General features: G+C 41.8%; 1 protein-coding gene across 1 annotated transcript; it reads left to right on the top strand.

Moving 5' to 3' along the window:
* The first annotated feature begins 17,110 nt into the window (after window positions 1-17,110).
* LOC119735097 (uncharacterized protein K02A2.6-like) lies at window positions 17,111-21,031 on the top strand. The gene has a single exon (XM_038208799.1). It carries the CDS (start codon window positions 17,111-17,113, stop codon window positions 21,029-21,031), a length of 3,921 nt encoding a protein of 1,306 aa, XP_038064727.1.
* The last annotated feature ends 596 nt before the right edge of the window (window positions 21,032-21,627 follow it).

Below are 21,627 nucleotides of genomic sequence, written 5' to 3'. Positions count from 1 at the left end.
CCAGAGCTCCGAGCCCCGAGCCCCTGCTATGCATGACCAGTTTGCCCTCTCCCGATGCTCGAGAATACGCACACAGCCATGTTACGTAATACAAAATTGATCTGCTTGTAAGTTCAAACAGCTATAGCTGTCACTGAAATTATGAAAAGACAAAACTACAGAGGCCGAGGAATTGATTTGTAATATTGTATTCCATGTAGTAGTTGTTCGGGTTATTTTTTTCACTCCTTGTGTCCGACATTTCAATATCTTCACATTCCCTTTTGTTTGGCTTCTCAACGATTTCCCTGCTCTTTTAACTGTTGCCCTTGTCTTGCTATTGTGTTTAATGGCATGTATTTTTTTCATTCATCTTCATATCGCAATTTCATCAAAAAAGTAGTGAGAAAAATATTACTAAACCAAGTAGGAAACAAATTGTAGGTCACCATTCAATGGAAGACGACCAAACTTGCGCTCTTACCCTACAACATGAAACTGTGCCCATTCATATACTTTGTCTCTAATAATCATAAACAGGGACATCTCGACCGCCACGCAACAAAACCTGTATTCAAATAACATTCTGTTGCGCGCTTAATTCCTAACATCAACGTGCCTCCAATAAAATAATGCACATCGTTGTGGCCACGTGCTTCATTATACAGGACTTTTGCCGTGTTCCCGCCTCTCTCGGACGAGCTCTTTTGAATAAATAAATATTTATGATGTTCAACAAAGACACCGGTCACACTTGGGTAGAGCGCATCTATCTTTTTATTGGGCGATGAACAGTTTCTACGTTGCTGCCGTACTACGTTCGTTCAAAACGAAGGAACACTATTATGTCTAAAACTCTGTCAGGTGTGAAACTTTAACAAAATACTCTTTATCCGAATACCCCTGGTTTAAAGTGGCAACTCATACCTTTAGCAAGTTCGCGTTTCACTTAAACCAATTTTGGATTTCCGAATATTGCTCAATATACACCGGGATGTTTTATACAATCATAAACACCAGAATTATACAATTATCACAAATCGTCTTATACAATAATAATTTCCAACTACCACTTCAACTGAACTTAACACATAAGATTATTACAAACAAAATTCGTCATCTGTGACATAGTACAATGGGTGAAGCCCATCGTCCTGATGCAGGTTAGTATTGTGAAATTGGGAACTGAAGATCAACACATTGTATTGCAATGAAATTGCCTGTAATATTTTGTCATGGTATTTGACACGAAAATCCAGAAACTTGACATGAACCGCCGAAGAATTAATTGATATATAATTTAAAGAAATTGCAGTATGAAGGACACTCCGTATTTTATCGTCATGTCAACACAGTTATTGTGAAATCGGGAACTCAAGATAAACTCATTGTATTGCAATGAAACTTCCTGTAATATTGTGTCATGGTATTTGACACGAAAATCTAGAATCTTGACAGGAACCGCCGAAGAATTAATGTAATATAATTTAAGGAAATTGCAGTATGAAGGACATGCACTCCGTATTTTCTTGTCAGGTCAACACAGTTATTGTGAAATTGGGAACTCAAGATAAACGCATTGTATTGCAACAACATTTCCTGTAATATTTTGTCATGGTATTTGACACGAACATCCAGAAACTTGACATGAACCGCCGAAGAATGAATGTAATATAATTTAAGGAAATTGCAGTAGGAAGGACACTCCGTATTTTATCGTCATGCAACAACTTCTTACAAAAGAGGGCGCGCTACACAAACACTGCTCACCACGCTGATCCGACGTACGTTTGGCCGTTCGAGATGTAAACTACAGTCATTGTGAAAATGGGAACTCAAGATTAACTCATTGCATTGCAATGAAATTTCCAGGAACCGCCGAAGAATGAATATAATATAATTTAAGGAAATTGCAGTATGAAGGACACTCCGTATTTTCTCGTCATGTCAACACAGTTATTGTGGAATTGGGAACTCAATATAAACACATTGTATTGCAACGAAATTTCCTGTAATATTTTGTCATGGTATTTGACACGAAAATCTAGAAACTTGACATGAACCGCCGAAGAATGAATGTAATATAACTTTAGGAAATTGCAGTATGAAGGACACTCCGTATTTTATCGTCATGCAACAATTTCTTACAAAAGAGGGCGCGCTACACAAACACTGCTCACCGCGCTCAGTGATCCGACGTACGTTTGGCCGTTCGAGATGTAAAATATACAGTTATTGTGAAATTGGGAACTCAAGATAAACGCATTGTATTGCAAAGAAATTTCCTGTAATATTTTGTCATGGTATTTGACACGAAAATCTAGAAACTTGACAGGAACCGCCGAAGAATGAATGTAATATAATTTAAGGAAATTGCAGTATGAAGGGCATGCACTCCGTATCTTCTCGTCATGTCAACACATTGTGAAATTGGGAACTCAAGATAAACACATTGTATTGCAACGAAATTTCCTGTTATATTATGTCATGGTATTTGACACGAAAATCTAGAAACTTGACAGGAACCGCCGAAGAATGAATGTAATATAATTTAAGGAAATTGCAGTATGAAGGACACTCCGTATTTTATCTTCATGCAACAACTTCTTACAAAAGAGGGCGCGCTACACAAAAACTTACATTTTCTACTTCACTAAATCACATTATACCTTGGACTGTAAAACATGCACATGTATGTGACAGTTGCAAGTAAGTGTGCATTCATAGTTAAAGGTTTTTGGTTTGTTTGTTTTTTGTTATGGAAATTAAATGTAAATAATTATCAATGTTTGGTCCCCCCAAAAATGCTGTTTGATTTTTTCCTTTTCAGTTTCCTGAATAAGATTTTGCGTTAAGTTGTAATTAGGTTGGTGCAGTGGCACATGTACTTTCCTTGTCTTTGCGCTTCTGTTGACTCATGATGTAATTCTAAAGGTACATGTATATGTACCTTCTGTACCATAATATGGATTTGTTCCAAACATGTAATTAGAACCATTAGCGATTACCCGGAGGAAACCTTACTCAAGTGCGGGTAGGGCTGGTCCCAAATACCCTGTGGAATTATTCCGTCAGAAATGGTTTTGATTGAAAGACATATTAATCAATGAAGGTTGTTTGTTTAAAATGTGCCTACAGGCACGCTTTTTTTAACGGGCTTAAGCAATTGAATTCAGTTACGATCTACCAAAAATCGTGTACACATGTTTTCTCTGTTTTCATAAAATGTTACTGTTTAATGTTAGCCACTGAGATTCTGAGCTACAAAACTGTACCGTACTTAATACGTGTATATTTAGCAATGTTGTTGCTTTAAAGGGAATATACAACATTTGCTTTTGCTGCAATTTTCAGAAATAAATGGATTTGGAGGATTAGTATATTGGCAAATATTAATACACTGACTTGTTTCACGTTTTGGGTTCGTAGAAGCTAGAAAAAAAATCATATTCTTGTAGTCTGGTTCCCTGACCCTACTTAAGAGGAAACGAAGCAATTTATAGACTCTGGGGAATTGTAAAATCAGAGAATCAGCCTTGCAGGCTTGTAGTCTTCACAGGTGTGTAATCAATTGCAAAGAAAATGCAGACGAACTAAATATGAAATATTAGGAGCACTTTTTGAAGAAAAAAGAACAGTTTTCTCCAACACAGGTCGGCTGATCAGCGTTGGAAAAATACAGTTTTTTTGAAAATGTCAGCACACCAGGAGCCACAACTTTACAGGATGATTTAGACTGTCATTCACTATCAATCCAGTTAGGTATTTCGTGATAATTTGATCATTTCGTCTTTTGATGTTTGCAAATGTTGCATCTTCCCTTTAAGATGAAAAAATGCACAAACAGCAAATGACCCTACATGTAGTTACTTTACTCCTCCTCTCGGTTTACACTTCATTACAACGGTCATGCTTTCCTTGCCATTAAAAGTAAGCATGATTTGTTCTCTGTCTCTTTGTGGTGATGACAAACAAATCACAAATGAGTGATGTTTTTAATCATGTTCACATTGTGCATACGTGTAATGTGCATACACATGACGAACATTGCACTCTAGTGGTGCGGCATAGGGACAGAATTGTGCATTTTGTGCTAAAAGCATAACATTTGGCATGTGAGGTCTTCATACCATGACAAAAAAAATCAGATATGGAGGCATTTCATATCTGACCCCTGGTGACCTTTGAGGGGTCAATGACCTCTGAATACTCTATTTTATACATATTGTTCTTGAAAATACCACTTTCCTATGACTTAAGTCATGTGTAGTCTTCATACAATGTAAATCAAGACCAAATACGGCAAAATTTCAGAGTTGACCTCTGATGACCTTCCAGAGGTCAATTACACTTGTATTAACTGCACTAACTCTATTAATAGATTTTTATACTGTTTACCCTTTTAAACCCGAACTTTTTCAAGACCCAGGTCATAATGTTAAGTGGCTCATGCTATGAAATTAATTTCAAATGTAGGGAATTTCATATCTGGCCTTGGAATGCCTTCAAGGGGTCAGTAAATTGTGCATATATCCTATTTATAGATAATAAGAGGATAAACTATTAAAAACACCACTTTTTTATAATCCATACCTAAATTGTGGGTATTTTGCCATGATATGAATGTTCAGATATGTAGACATTTCGTATTTGCGAGGTAAACGAACTTTGTTTACTCTGATTGCCCTTATTTATTATGTTTAATCTTCAAAATGCCACTTTTTCATGAACGAAGTCTAATAAGTGCAAAAGGAGTCTATTTTAATAATTATTCTACAGCATGCCATGAAGTCATGCAGACCCCAAAGATTTTTTTTTGCATGACCTCTGATCTCAATTTTCCTTTTTATGAGGGTAGACGCAGGCGCAACAGCTAGAATATAAGAGGCACATTTTATATAGGCCCTACTGTTTAAGTACATGTACTTATGATATAATTATTATTGATATTGTTTTGTTTTACTAATTAGTTTTACTACTTAAGTCTTTGTAATTGTAATTGTAACTGTGTACAGGTGACATTTTGTGTGTGTATTGTGTATGTATTTTTAATGTTTTTTTGGCACGCAAAATCACGGAGCATTTCACTGTATATTTATATAAATGTTTGGCAATAAATAAAATCAATTTCAATTTCAATCACTCTTAAATCAAAGGTTAAAAACGTGGTTAATCAAGTTTATCTGGATACAACAGGGTGTAATAAGTACACAAGTGTGAATATTGCTTGAAATATGTACATTTTTTCATTCTAAACAGGTTGACCCACAGATTTCTATTCCAATCAAGTCATATTGCATCTACAATAAAACAAGGAGAAACAAGGTCAGATAGCTAGAGGTCACCTCAAACTTGTTTGTGGGGTCTGAATTCGTAACATGACTGTAAACTAATAGGTGCAATACCGTTCTTTGGCACTATTGAGAATTTGGTTACAAAAAAAATGGTGTTTTGATAAAGAAATGTGATAAATAACGGCAATTAAGATATATGAAGTTCATTGTCCTCTCCAAGGGTATCACTACATCAAATATGATGTCATGGTACAAAGAATTAAGTTTTAGACTTGGGTCATGAAAAAAGTGGTATTGGCAATTGTGTAAATCTCAGTACCCATAGGTAGGCTTTGGTTTTACAAAGGTCATGACCTCTCGTAAGGTCACCAGAGGTTGAATATGAAATGACCTACATATAAAAATTCTCTTGATAGCATGAACACATTTCATTCAGACATGAATCGTGAAAAACGATGGGGTTTAAAGAATAAATCTTACAAATAGCTATAAACAGGTTTACAAAGGTCATTGACCTCTAAAAGGTCACCAGATGTCAGATATGTTTTGTTCCCATATCTGATCATTATTTTCATTGTATGAAGACCTATGACATAGACTTTTGTCATAGGAAAGTGAAGTTTTGAGGAACAAAAGATACAAATAGAGTTTGTAAGTTCATTGACCTCTCAAGGGTCACCAGAGGTCAAATATGAAATGCGTCCATATCTGAAAATTGCCATCATGGCATGAAGAAGCAACATGCGAAGTTTCATGCTTTTATCACAAATTGCACAATCCTTTGGCAATTAGCTATATGCTGCTCCATTGCAATCAGTGAGCTAGTCACTGCACTTTTTCCCAGTCAGAGTATGTAAGTTCATTGACCTCTCAAAGGTCACCAGTGGTCAAATATGAAATGCCTCCATATCTGAAAATTGTCTTCATGGCATGAAGAACCAACTTGCGAAGTCTCATGCTTTTATCACAAATTGCACAATCCTTTGGCAATTGGCTATATGCTGCTCCACTGCAATCAGAAAGCTAGTCACTGCACTTTTTCCCAGTCAGTGCCCGCCGAGTAGAAAAAGGAAAAAAAATCCGGCCTGCCAGTTTAAATTACGATGAGCGCGGTATAGGCATCAGGAAATTAGAACCTATACAGTAAGCTCTGTTGCCATGTGAGCAAGAAATCTGCCAGGACTTTGGAAAGCACGGGGAAAATATTTTTTAAAGTGTAATTGTGAACTGCATTGTTGCTGTTGGAATTTTCTTTGGGGGGGGGGGTATCTTTTTTTTAACCTATGGCACTCCAGGAGGAACCGTTTGAACCCTCAATTCTTATAGGATTTTGTGAAAGTAAATTTATTTTGTTTTTACAGGGTGGAGAAAAGGGTGCAATGTCAGGGACAAACTTTCTTAAGGTTTAAGAGTATCAGATTCAATTTAAGTGTTTTTTTTTGGGGGGGGGGGGTGTTTGTGTTCTGTTCAGTGCCTGGTCTCTAATTTAACGAGGAAGTAGACTAATGGATTTGATTTATATATCGGACATAGTACGAATTGTTGAGAAACATTCACGTTAACAAACAATCAAATTGAATGCATCTCTGAACAAGCCTTGTGCACCAAAGAACAGAAAGGGAACAGAATTTAGGGATGTAAAATCAAAATTATACAGCTTTTTAGATTATTTTAAGACCACTTGTATTTTTAAGCTCTGGCAACAGAGCTTCTTCAAATACAAATCTCTTGGGTGTTGGTCGTTCGGTCCCCCCAAAAAACTTACCGAAAACGAGCCCCCTAAGTGATCCATAAAACTGTCCGTACCAAATTTTAATTGTCCAAAAAAGCAAACAATATAAAAGTAATAGTTCACAATAGTTGTTTGTAACAATTCGTTGATGGAAGGAAGAAAATGTGGTAAATGTAAAGTTCACGTGGTATGTAATCCACTTAGGGGATTCTACACACCTCAGTGACTATACATCACCCCTGCCTCTGGCCCTGTGTCAGTTTTACGAGTGGGTGAGGGATACAGTTGCATTATGAAGGTCACTTTCATTTTGCATTGTGATTTTAAACAAAATGGGAAAAATGATGACCAAGTGAGTAATTGTATAATTACAAGACTTTCACGGCAAGACGGCCCGAGCTAATCGTGCGTTCGCGCTTTCTTCCCTAAAGATCACAGAAGCCTTTCCTTTCATACGTACTGTCACTGCTTGGATGGAACCAATTGTATCCATCAACTTCAGGAAAAACCTTGTGCGTGTATATGTGAGCCACTTGGGAAATGGATGGCTGTTTCGAAGATCAGAATAAACATATCCAGTCGTGAGCTATTACCATTAGTACATACACAGCCAGATATCATAAAACACGTCCTTAATCATCCCTTCCAGTCGCGCTGGTGATGTGAGGGTGATGTATAGTGCACATCACATGAGAAATATACAGCAATTTGTGGTAATCAGCTTTTGTGGCAGTCTGGTCGGTTGAATGTTGAGAGGATGTATCATGGCTGCACGTGTAGCAGCTAATGATAGGTTGGGGGTTGGGTAATTTGTCGTTTCCTGGAAAAAAAGACACCCGAAAGTTTGTGGTTCATAAAAATAGTTACAAATTAGAAGGTTTTTTTTCACGTGGAAAAAACACAGCTGTTTCGGCTTTTTGAAATGACTCTGTAACATGTGAGGACAGTCACGACGTCACTCAATTTCATGTATAACACATAGTCGCAGTTTCAGAACATAACGTCACCGACACCACGAACTGACACCCGGTGGTCAGCGTTGCAGAAATACAAATCGGAGAAAAACGCTTTTAAAGGTTTGACACAAATTTACTCAATAAAATATTCCATCTATCTTAGAGGTTTTAGTATCACTTAACGTGAAAATGCTTAAACTACTCAATTATAAACGTTATATTGTAGAAATCTGCTTAGTTGATTAGCAATTAAATGATTAAGATGGGTGTCAGTTCGTGAAAACGAAAGTTTATGTGTTTTTTGGAGAGTGCACGCATGCAATATCGTGAGTGTCAGTTCGTGAAAACCAAAATTGACGCATTTTGGGAGAGTGCGCGCATACGTTGCGCATGCGTGCGCGCACTCTCCAAAAACACGTCAATTTTCGTTTTCACGAACTGACACTCCCTAACGCTATTGCATGCGCGCACTCTTCGAAAACACGCAAATTTTGGTTTTCACGAACTGACACCCTGTGCAGGGTCACTTCGTGGTAACAAAAAATACCAGAATTGACAAATTTAGTGAAAATTCATTAGTAAAATTTGCTTATTTTAGATGATTTCAGCAATTTTAACTTCATCATGTTAAACTTCATGATACAAACTGCTAATAAGTAACAACAAAATCGGACCTTTAAATTTCTAGATATACGCCTTAAAAATGCCCCTTTGAAACATGCCCCTTTAATGTCATGTCAAATGACGTGATGAGGTGTATTCATGACGTCACTTCAATGGTCACCCACAACACATCCCAGTCTTAGCACATATTAAATGACCAAAATACACCTAATTGTTCTCTCTCTCTCTATAGGCCTAAGCAAAATGTCCATTTAATGTGACGCAACATGACAGGTGTTGATATCATCATGAAGTCACTTAATGTTCTTCTTAATCTTAATTTTCTTAATCGAGGTTGTCCTCGATTTGGTTCCTGTCCTCAATTCATTGATGATGTTGCACGTGTGTGTCCTCGATGTACACCCATCAACACACGCTGATTGCGTGTAAGAAATAATAACAAAACAATCTGCGCGCGTTTTTAAGAATAAAAACTACCCAAATGGGTAGAAGCCAATCACAGCGAAAATTAATGTCCATAGACTGTGTACAAACGTGGAACAAACCAGCGCGTACGCTTGGCAGATTGACTACAACCTCGTGCCCCGTGGGTACGATCTTGCAGCGCCATGTTGTTTCCCATCATGCCTTGCGCGATCGTAACCCCATGCGTTTTGGCGGTCATAACCAAGAATTGGTTCGGTGGTTTCTCTTTGGTTAATTGTTTTGGGGATTTGAGTACTACATGATCACGCGTAATTCTAACCCAATTAAAATTGCCGAAGAAATTCACTGACAAGAAACCACCGAACCAATTCTTGGTTATGACCGCCAAAACGCTGGAATTGTGTAATTTAAATGTACCAAAATACGGTACAATCCTTTCAAACACAACGTTTGGACGTTGTGTTAATTAGCAAAGATTTGTATTAAATGTACGTACCCCTTTCGTGCCTTTACAACCACAGATACAGGTTTTTTTTTTGCGAAATACGCGGCTGACATAATCCATACCGTACAGGCATCGTGACTTTTAAATCATAATTTTTTTTTTTTCGTACGTGACGCTACGTGCAAAGCTAAGCACGCGAGCGCGAGCGCATTATGGGCGCGCCCGGCGTGCAATCTTTGAAATGCCCGCACAGTACGCTGTGAATAGCCATTCAGCGTCATTTACGTCATCATCACAGCCAGGGGTTAGTGTAAGGAACGACCACGCGCCCCTGGAGTCGAGGCTCGATTGACTAAGTCTGGGTTGCTGCATCACATAAAATTAACATGTACATGTACGTTTTTAACATGTTGGTCTGGACTTGACGCATGAGGGCGCGTTATGGTACGGCGTGCACAGTCATAGATAAAACCATTGATCTCCATATACACAGACCTACAATCCTGGCCAAATCTCGCTGGGCCCCCAACCCCCCAGCCCCCGCTCAATGTTGTCTCTCATTGCGCGGTGTGGGCTCCATCCCCTGAAGAGAATCTCTCATTGCGCGATGTGGGCTCCATCCCCTGAAGAGAACAACATTGACCGGGGGAGCGGGGGAGTTGGTGACCCTTGGAGGCTAAGGTTATTTCCAAGTGTCCCAACCATTTTGGCCGGGATTGTCTGAATGTACAATAGCCTTGATATTGGATTTGGATATTGCGCGTAGTACGCGCTCAAATAATAATACACACACGCGCGCGCTGGTGGTCAATGCACACGATTCACCATGACGGTGCACCATGTCATTTGGCCGATATATTTACAAAATACAGATTGTGTTCGACGTGAAAGCCGTATTAGGATACACAAACAACGTATCATCTTCTTCAATTTGTTTTTAATCCCTCATTTGGACGAAAAATCCATCCAAACCATAGTGTAACCACGGTTCACCACTGTAAATTATATAATAAGCAGAGTCACTCAATTCCTTTATATTTTTGTTTGGATGGATCACCGATGGATTTTTCGGCAAATTAACGGAATGAGTGAATACAAACAAATTGACAAGGATTGTATATTGTTTGTGTATCATAATGAGCCTTTCAAGTTAAACACAAACTGTATTTTGTACAGTTGTTGGCCAAAATGACATGGTGAACCGTCATGGCGAACCGTTACGATGCACGCAACAATAAAGTTGTGATTTTAAAGAATTGGAACATTTGTATTTTTAATTTCCATTTTTGTATTACTATCAATCATTCTTATCTGGCCTTAATATGTGTTCTTTCATTCAACCTTCGGCCGCCATTTCATATTTTGGAAACAAAACTCAAGAAAACACTGCGTTTGTCACGTTTTCGCGCATTAGTTGTATCTTTCCTCCAGCACGAGATCCTCCATGAAAGTCCGCGCGTGTGGTGGACGCGCTGCCGATCTAGTCTTTTTATTCTATATCTATGACATGAGTACGGGACCAAACGATTCCAAATAACGCGCGCAGTGAGACCGCTCCATAATTTTCTTATACAAATATTGAGTGGCTCAGCGTGGAATGGGAGGAATATTATCGCAAGGTAAAATCTAGACTTGACTCAAGTCGGAATTGCTTTAAGTCGGTATCTTAATTTAAAAAAAAAAAGTAGCAAGAATCACTTAGTTTACGTCTTTCCAGATGCTCGACAAGGTACACTTCAGCGCGCGTTCCACTTCAGTGCCGTATAACAATGCGCACACACTGTATGTACATTGTACAACACGCGTATTACACGTACATGTCACTGCATGTGTGTGCATGTATTTCAGAGCATGTGCATACATGTGGTGCAAAAGTTAGCAATTCCGACTTGATCAATCTGCCATCAGCACCCCCCCCCCTCGCGTGCACGCGCCTGTATTCATCAATGCATATGCAACACCATCTCTATGCATATGCAGCAACATCGCTTGACCAATCAAAGTAACCGTTTTTCGAAGACTCGTTTATTATTTTCAGTAGGTATGGAAGGCTGGATAACAATCTGCAAAAGTTTAAAAACGTAATCTTAATTTGTAGATTTCAAACACATTATATTGGGATGATAATGCTAAGATCAGCTGCTCTTGGATCGAATAAATAAAGAATGAGACATTCAAATGTTATTCAAAACAAAAGGGAATGTTTATTGGGGTTAACCTGTAAAAGATGTCGAGATCCATTGATACCGCTTCGTGTTGTGCATACCCAGAGCCGTTTCAAAGCATTCGAACGTACGCGTGCGTGTATCTGTTTCTACTCCTTACCATGGGATGCGTGTGCAGCTGGTTCCGACCCAATTCCTGCCGAGATATACAAAGCAGGAGATGCTTCGTTCGTGCAACGCCTCACAGAGCTATTCCAACTGATGTGGATCAAAGGAGTGCTTCCCCAAGAGTTCAAGGATGCCTCCATTGTCCACATTAGAAGAAAGGCAACCGTTTCATTTGTGACAACCACAGAGGAATCTCCCTGCTGGTCATTGCTGGTAAGATCCTCGCCAGAATCATGCTTAATCGCTTCACAACACACATTGCCAACACATTTCTACCCGACAGCCAGTGTGGTTTCAGAAAAGGAAGAGGTACAGGCGACATGATCTTTGCAGCCCGGCAGCTACAAGAGAAATGCAGAGAGCAGAATACCGACCTCTACTGTGTCTTCGTCGACTTGACAAAGGCATTCGACACCGTCTGTAGAAAAGGACTCTGGAAACTCCTGTCCAAAATTGGCTGCCCTGACAAGTATATCGAGATGGTTAAGCAGTTTCATGATGGTATGATGGCGCGAGTAACGGACGATGGGGAGTCTTCAAAACCCTTCCCAGTATCAAATGGAGTTAAACAAGGCTGTGTCCTTGCACCAACGCTCTTCAGTGTCGTGTTTGCTAGCATGCTCCTTGATGCTTTCCGTGACATCAACATCGGCGTGAAGATGAGATTCAGGACTGATGGTAAACTCTTCAATCTGAGAAGACTTCAAGCAAAAACAAAGGTATTCGATGAATTAGTTCGTGAACTCCTATATGCCGATGACTGTGCTCTTGTCGCCCACACCCAGGAAGACTTACAACTCATCATGGACTGCTTCGCAACAGCTTGCTCACGCTTTGGACTTTCAATCAATCTGAAAAAGACAGAAGTGATGTTTCAACCTGCTCCAAGTAAGCCATATGTTCCACCCGTTATCACCATTGGAGATCACATCCTTCATTCTGTTGACAAGTTTACATACTTGGGCAGCACCCCGTCAAGAGAGGTCCACATAGACCAGGAAATCACAAATCGGATATCCAAAGCCAGCTCAGCTTTCGGAAGATTTCGTTAGCGTCTGTGGAATAGGAGAGGCATAAGCTTGAAAACAAAGCTGCGTGTGTATCAAGCTGCAGTCCTGACCTGACTTCCCTGCTGTATGCCTGTGAAACTTGGACAACCTACAGCCGCCACATCAGAAAGCTGAACCACTTCCACCTTTCCTGCATGCGTAAGATCTTGCGCATCAGATGGCAAGACAAGGTCCCAGACACTGAAGTCCTCAAGCGAGCGGAATTGCCCAGTGTAGGTGCTTTGATCATGAGAGCTCAACTTCGCTGGTCAGGTCATGTAGTACGCATGCCTGATGATCGACTCCCCAAAAAGATCTTCTACGGTGAACTAACAACAGGCAAAAGATCGGCTGGTGGTCAATTCAAGAGATACAAGGATTGCCTTAAAGCAACCATGAAGCAATGCAACTTCAATGTGAGTAGCTGGGAAGAACATGCCCATGATCGAACGGCATGGAGAAGATTATCACACGAAGGTGCATCAAGCTTCGAAGCCCGTCGCATCAGGGAGGCTGAGCTGAAACGACAGCAACGAAAATCTCGTCAGCTAGATGCTTCCCTACGTGTCCCCCTCCCCCCACCCCCAACCTAGTGTGTCCAGTGTAGGACCGTAGCTTCCTGGCTAGAATTTGACTTATTAGCCATCTGCGAACACACAACACCAACTAGTATGGAGATGTTGGCTGTCATCTTCGAATTTCGAAGGACGAACTATATATCTGTTTCTACTCCTTACCATGGGATGCGTGTGCGTTCTCCGCGAAACTTTGGATGCGCGAATACGCAGACAACGCTGATTGCGTGTTAGGAATATTATCAAAACAATCTGCGCGCGTTTTTAAGAATAAAAACGCTCATTACCTGAAATACTGTGATACGATTGGCTTCTACCGAAATCGGTAGAAGCCAATCACATCGAGAATTAATTTCCATAGACTGTGTACCACTGACTTTTATATAGAGATCAGTGCTGTGTACAAACGTGGAACAAACCAGCGCGTACGCTTGGCAGATTGACCAAGTCTGGGTTGCTGCATCACTTGAAAATAACATGTACATGTACGTTTTTAACATGATGGTCCGGATTCGACGCATGAGGGCGCGCGTTATGTACTGTAAGTATGCGATATGCGCTGTGAGTGGATTTACTATATAGGCACAGACCGAGCGCAACCCAGACTTGGCCAAGTCTAGGTAAAATCTGGACTTTTCCATTTCACTAAGCGAAGCCGAGTGAACTGGAAAAGTCCAGATTTTACCGAGCGATAATATTCCTCCCATTTCACAATTTAAAGCCACTCAATATTTGTTTATATAACTGACATATAGATCCTTGTCATTTGATGACAAACCACCCCTTCACGAAAATGTTTGAACCCAACGCTAGCGCTGGCTCTTTGGAACAGTACGCGCTACGCGCAACGCTGAACGCGCACACCAGCATGCATTTGCACACAAATACCGCGTCATAATCCTAACTGTTCAATAGTATACAAATATTGAATGCTTCGAGGGGTGTAGTAAAACTAGCCTCCCGAGGTGATCCATGGACCATTCTATTTTCCCGAGGCGAAGCCGAGGGAAAATAGAATGGCCCATGGATCACCGAGGGAGGCTAGTTTTACTTCACCACGAGATAAAGCATTCAATATTTGTTTTATAACACTTCACCCACAGATTCTGCTTGATTTTAATATTTTAAATAAATAATAATTTTAATATTTTGAAATAAACTTCAATTTCAATACAAAATTGGTGGAAAATGTATTTCTCTCTTAAAAACTACCCCTTCACGAACTGTTTGAACCCAAGTCTGCGGCGCGCTCTCTTTGGAACAATACGCGCTACGCACAACGCGCAACGCGCACACCAGCATGCATTTGCACACAAATACCGCGCCGTGGAAATAGTACGGTATAGTACGGTATAGTAATGGTATAGTACTTTGGTTGCTATGCGCATAGTACTTTTGGCCGTGCACAGAAAGATAGCAAAATTAGAAAGTAACATGTGACTCACTCTCGGCCAATCAAGACACAGAATCTGTGAGTGAGGTGTTATAATATTTCCCATTCCCCATGGGCGGATAGTACTTTTTGAGCCGCGGCGTGAATGGGAGCAATAACGAATGTCACGTGATGTGAGTTCCACCAATCAAATGACAAGGATCTGTATGTCGGTTATATAAATAGCTTTATATTAACCGACATACAGATCCTTGTCATTTGATTGGTGGAACTCACATCACGTGACATTCGTTATTGCTCCCATTCATGCCGCGGCTCAAAAAGTACTATCCGCCCATGGGAAATGTACGTATGCGCTATACGCACATTAGATACAGACCGAGCGCAACCAACTTGGCCAAGTCTATTGCTTTGTGCACATTCGATTCAGGGTATTCGTTCGTACTTCGCGCGTCCCGTACGTACGCACACGCGGTGTCCTGTCCAAGAGGCTCTCAAAAGTGGCCAGTCTTTTGATGGACCGATCCAGTAAGCATCGCCCTATGGTATTCTGACCAATCACAGCCGTGATTTATGTCCGACATGCGTGCACGCGTGTATGATGCGCGCGGCAGGGAAATGTAGTGTGGCATTGGAGATCGAGAGGAGCACGTGTTAATTTGCCCACGTGCGCAGTGGGAGAGGCTTACTGGATCGGTCCATTGTTGGCGCACGGAGCCCATACTACCATGCTACTACTAGTGAGTCAGTGTTATAATGCGCATGGTTTGAGGGAAGTAGTGGGAATTACTGGTCTCGAGGTGAAGGTCACCTCGGGAGGTAGTCAAGCTGACCTATACCGAGGGACCAGCAGTAATTCGAACTATTTTAGTAGCCTTATTGCCTTGTCGTTAACGGCCTTCGTAGATTGTGCATCTTCATTCTTGCGGTACGCGCGACGCGCGCGCTTATCTCCATAAAAGGAGTTGTTTACGTTTTACTTGCGAGCTGGACACTGAGGGTTGTTTCGAAAAACAGAAAGAACAAAAATTGTTGAACAAAATGTTGGACATTCATAATTTTTGACTTGTTTTGACGTTTGGACCGAAAAGATATTTCTGAATAATTATGTGCTTGGTCGGTACAACTATGTTTAAGACTGGTTGGAGTCTGGAATGCTTCGCTTCGGGTAATAATACACACGTAAACCATCACTATACTCAATATAACATCACCATCTATTGTTATTATGTACGTGTCGACAATTGTGAAACTGCATCCAATTAGGACACTAACCTAAAAGCATTTTTACTTAATTCTCGAGAACAATAAACAACGTGCAATAGCTGTTACAGAATTACAAACTAGTTAAATACGAGACTTAAACTACCGGTACGTAAAGGGACGCTGCGTCCTGGAATACGCCCAATTGGGCTACACAACACGTTTTGAACGAAATGATGTTAATCGGAAAGAACATTTCAAAGTAGGCTATAAACGTTTACACCACTATCCTTTAAAAACCGGCCACTTTTTGTAGTATCTTGTGTTATTCATGCGACTTTCGGGGTCCACTTTTGCGACTCAAAAAAGTCGGGCTGTTCGCCGTGCTAGTTGTTGTAGTTTCTGCCGTCATGGGCATTTCGCCTTTTGCGGACGTGTAAGAAATCACATTTTGTACATTGATGATTGGTCACCGCTGTTTGTGAGCACGGTGCTGTGTACGTGTGTAATACTAGACACACACAACATGTATCGTACATTGTATGAAAACGACAGGAAACACGTATCATACTGCGTCGAGTCCGATGTAAATATTCACTCTTTTTTCGTCTTTTCTCAGGAACGAGAATTAGACATTAGGCTGGTTTCCTTTCAACCAGATGTTTGAAATAGGATAAGAAAACAATCCTGAACATTAAATTTTCGAGGATTTCAGGACGCAGTGCCCCTTTAAAGGCAAAACGAAATATGTCGAAATATACTTTAAATTCTTTCGATTGTGAAACCAACTTATTTTTTTAGAAGCAATAGAAGAAAATCTACAATTGATTTGCTGTCGTATGGCACGAACTACATGTTATCAAATAAAAGGAGTTCCAAGATGGCAGCTCGCTTTGAACGAATCTTACTCTATCAGTGTCTATGGTTTACGGTGAGTCCGTTCCAGTTATTTCCCTAACATATAACATGGTGGCAGCGCTGGGTTTCTAATATACCCGCGGACATTTAGGGCATAGTATTCTAACGTCACTTGACTTTTTGGACACGTAACAAGGGCATTTTTACGTCGGAAATTCACCGCACGAGTGACGGTTCAGAACAATGGCACAAACTCCACAACAGGGGGCGCACTCTCGCGCACCGCTGATCGGTCGCCTCGACAAATATGATGAGGTGGAAGATATCCGTAACTATGTTGAGCGGCTGAACTTGTATTTTCAAGCAAATGACATTGCTCAGGAGAAAAAGACAGCTGTTCTGTTAAGTGCAGTCGGTCCAACTGTGTATAAAACTGCTAAAAGTCTTGCAGAGCCAACCCCAGTAACTGAGAAAACATACACAGAACTGTGTGAGTTGTTGATCGCCCACTATGGACCCAAACGCCTGGTTGTGTCAGAGCGTTTTCGCTTCTACAAAAGGGATCAACAGCCATCAGAGACCATTGCACAGTATGCCATGACACTTCAAAACTTGGCCAGTACATGTAAATTTGGCCAGTTTCTCGACGACGCATTGCGAGACAGGCTTGTGTGTGGTCTGACCAGCAACAATATCCAGAAACATCTTCTCACCAAAGATGGTCTCACCTTCAAAGCAGCCGTGGACTTGGCCAAAACCCTTGAAACAGCTGTCAAGGACTTGCGTGAATTTAAGAACAGCCCTAATGCCGACACAGTATCAGTTCACGCACTACACCGAAACGCCAAGCAACCGTACAAGCAACCGTACAAGCCATCGTTCAAACAGCCACCCCCACAGACACGTGCCAAACCTCAACAAGGCGGGAAGAGATGCAGTAGATGCGGCAGAGATCCAAGCCACCAATCCTGTCCAGCAAGTGGACAAAAGTGTAACTACTGCCAGAAACTTGGTCACTTCTCGGTAGTGTGTCGCGCTAAACCGAAGAAGTTGCATACAGTACAGCACGATCCAACTGACAGCGATGATGGAGACACTGAAACTAATGATTTCTTCGTTGGAACAGTGCATCACACCAGCCATGACATACTAAATGGTGATGTGTGGAGACAACCTATCAAAGTGCAGGGACAGATGGTGCAGTTCCTGCTAGATACAGGTTCGGAAGTCAACATCCTACCCGCTAACGTGTACAAATCACTGAAACTCAGTGATAAGACATTGCAGCCAACGACACTTCGCTTGCATGGCTACTTTGGTGGCAAGGCCAAACCTCTTGGACAAAAGAAACTGTCATGTGAAATGAAGAATCGTCAGTACTCGTTGGTGTTCCAGATTCTTGCCAGTGGTCAGCCTGTCATTGGCAAGACAGCATGTGAAGCACTTGGTCTGATACAGCGGGTGTACACCATGGTGAACCGAGACAACGTGTTTGAAGGCACGGGTTATCTTGAAGGCCCACCGGTTAACATAAAGTTAACCGACTCCGCTACTCCATACTGTGTGACCGCTCCTCGCAGAATCCCCTTGCCCCTACTTCCCCAGTTGAAGCAAGAACTGGAAAAGATGGAAACCCAAGGTATCGTGAAGCGCATCACTGAGCCGACAGAGTGGTGTGCTCCAATCGTGATTGTACCCAAGAAGAACAACCAGATTCGACTCTGTGTAGATCTGCGACAACTGAATAAAGCTGTGCAGAGGGAGCGTTTCACTATCCCCAGCCTGGAAGAGGTTTTGGGAAAGATTGTTGGTGCACAAGTGTTCTCCTTACTCGATGCAAAGCACGGGTTTTGGCAGATACCCCTTGCTAGTGACAGTCAGAAATTGACAACCTTCATAACTCCATTTGGGCGTTTCTGTTTTACGCGACTCCCTTTCGGCATCACATCAGCGCCTGAGTTGTATCAGCGTATTATGTGTGACCTACTCGTCAATCTGGATGGTGTAGTTGTCTACATGGATGATATTCTCATCACCGGCCGAACACAGGCAGAGCACGATCAACGTGTGCATCGTGTAGTCCAAATCCTACAGAAAGCTGGCTTGCGGCTAAACAAAGAGAAATCAAAGTTTTCTCAAGAGACGGTTACCTTTCTGGGTCTACAGCTAGACAAGGATGGTATACATGCTGATCCTACGAAGATCACAGCAATCGTTCAGATGCCCCCACCAACATCAAAGGATGAAGTCAAGAGGCTCATGGGCATGGTCAATTGGTTGTCCCGCTTCATCCCGAACGCAGCATCAGTTGCAGCCCCAATCACTGATCTCCTGAAAGACAACGTTGACTGGATGTGGGGAGCACAACAGAAGATTGCATTCCGACACCTCAAGACACTCCTCACCAGATCACCCACATTGGCCTTCTATGACCCCGCTAAACCTACCATGGTCAGCGCAGATGCCAGTAGCTATGGGCTGGGAGGATGCTTACTACAGCAGCACGAAGATGAGACATGGAAGCCAGTCGCTTACTGTTCCCGTACCCTGACTCCTGCTGAGAGGAAGTATGCCCAAATCGAGAAAGAGTTGTTGGCCAGCGTATGGGCATGCGAGAGATTTTATGTCTACATCAGAGGACTTCACGTGACCGTACAAACCGACCACAAACCACTGGTGTCTTTGATCAATTCAAAGGACCTCTGTGACGCACCACTGAGATGCCAGCGCTTACTGATGCGCCTCATGAAATTCCACTGTACAGCTGTCTACTCACCAGGCAAGACCCTAGTCGTTGCAGATACCCTGTCTAGAGCTCCAGTTCATACAGACCAGACAGCTGATGACAGTGATGATCTCGCAGCAGAAATTGCAGCACACGTGAGCATGGTAACAAGCCAGTGGCCAGCCTCGGATGCCAAACTTGCAGAAATCACAGATGAGACAGTGCAAGACAACGTATTGTCCCTAGTATCGTCGTACGTGAAAGACGGCTGGCCGAAGTACATCAAGGACGTAGATCCTGATGTCAAGCGATACTGGGAGGAACAAGATAAGATAAGCCAGATCAACGGCATACTGACATATGGGGACCGCATCATCATCCCACAGAAGATGCAGCAGGAAATGCTGGAGAAACTCCATGAGGGTCACCATGGGGTCACCAAGAGCCGACTCCGTGCAAATCAAGCCATATGGTGGCCTGGAATCGGTACTGACATCGCGCAGCACATTCAACAATGCGAGTTTTGCAGAGAAAAGCAACCAGCACAGAAGGCGGAACCCCTGATGTCAACACCTTTACCCCAACGAGCATGGCAACGAATCGCGTGCGATCTTGCAGAGCTGAAAGGGAAGGTGTACTTAGTGATCGTTGACTACTACTCGAGGTGGATCGAGATTCATCACCTTGTGAAGACAACAGCCTTAGCAGTCATCAACTTCATGAAAACTACCTTTGCACGATATGGGATCCCTGACGTTGTTGTATCAGATAACGGCCCACAATTCCTAGGAGAGTTTCAACAGTTTGCTAGAGAGTTTGGCTTCAACCACATCACCACCAGTCCACACTATCCCCAAGCAAATGGGCAAGCCGAAAAAGCTGTCCATGTGGCCAAGAGTATCCTGCGTCAACCAGATCCCATACGAGCTCTCATGACATACCGCGCGACCCCACTTCCAAGTCTTGGTGTCAGTCCGGCAAGTCTGATGATGGGACGAGAGTTACGCACTACCCTACCAATGTTGCCCAAGAATCTCCTTCAGAAACCAATCAACCAGACAAAGTTGAAACAAGCAGACGCTGCATCCAAGTCCAAGGGAGAAGTCTACTTCAACCAGAAACATGGCGCCAATGCATTGGATCAACTGGAAACAGGAGCCCGGGTGAAGATCAGAACAAAGGGCAAACTTGGTCCAGTCGGAGAGGTCCTCCGTAAAGCAGACACACCCCGTTCTTACATCGTGAGAGTGAATGGCGCAGAATATCGTCGGAACAGGCGGCATATTGTCCGGATGCCACAACCACCACCTGAGCCAGAATTCGAGATCCAACTGGAGGATCCAGTCCAACAAAACCCAGATGCTCAGCAACAGGGAGTGAGACTGTCTCAGCGAATGAGGAAACCACCAGCATGGCAGCAGGATTATGTCATGTACTAGAACACTGAACTGTCCTCACTCCATCACTCATTACTCGGTTAAAATCAATCAATCTTGCATTATCTCGCACTCATCTCTGAATTACAAATTCATTCTGATTTAATTCAAGAACTCTAGAAATCTGCTTGAACCAAGAACATTGGACTCTAGGAGCTGATTTGGAACACTCAACATTTTGCAGACACTTTCTAACATTGAACACCCAGACTCAATCATGTGCATTGTAAATGTGTTTTCTTAACCAGTTTATTTTGTTCTAGAAAAGGGGGAGATGTCGTATGGCACGAACTACATGTTATCAAATAAAAGGAGTTCCAAGATGGCAGCTCGCTTTGAACGAATCTTACTCTATCAGTGTCTATGGTTTACGGTGAGTCCGTTCCAGTTATTTCCCTAACATATAACATTTGCTTTAAATCGTATCACTTAAAATTAATGTGTTATTTTTCAGAATTATAAACATCACGTCTTCGAGCATTTTCAAACGTTTTAAAGTTACTTTAAAACGTCAGCTGCCGCGATGGTTTGTGCACAAAATACATTAATATATCAAAGAATTACAGGGTGGTTCCAACAGAAAGCGACCAGAATTAATA

The sequence above is a fragment of the Patiria miniata genome, unplaced genomic scaffold (assembly GCF_015706575.1).
Source record: "Patiria miniata isolate m_02_andy unplaced genomic scaffold, ASM1570657v1 HiC_scaffold_28, whole genome shotgun sequence".
NCBI lineage: Eukaryota > Metazoa > Echinodermata > Asteroidea > Valvatida > Asterinidae > Patiria > Patiria miniata.
The sequence above is the reverse complement of the archived record's forward strand: the minus strand, read 5'-3'. Positions and strand labels throughout refer to the sequence as shown.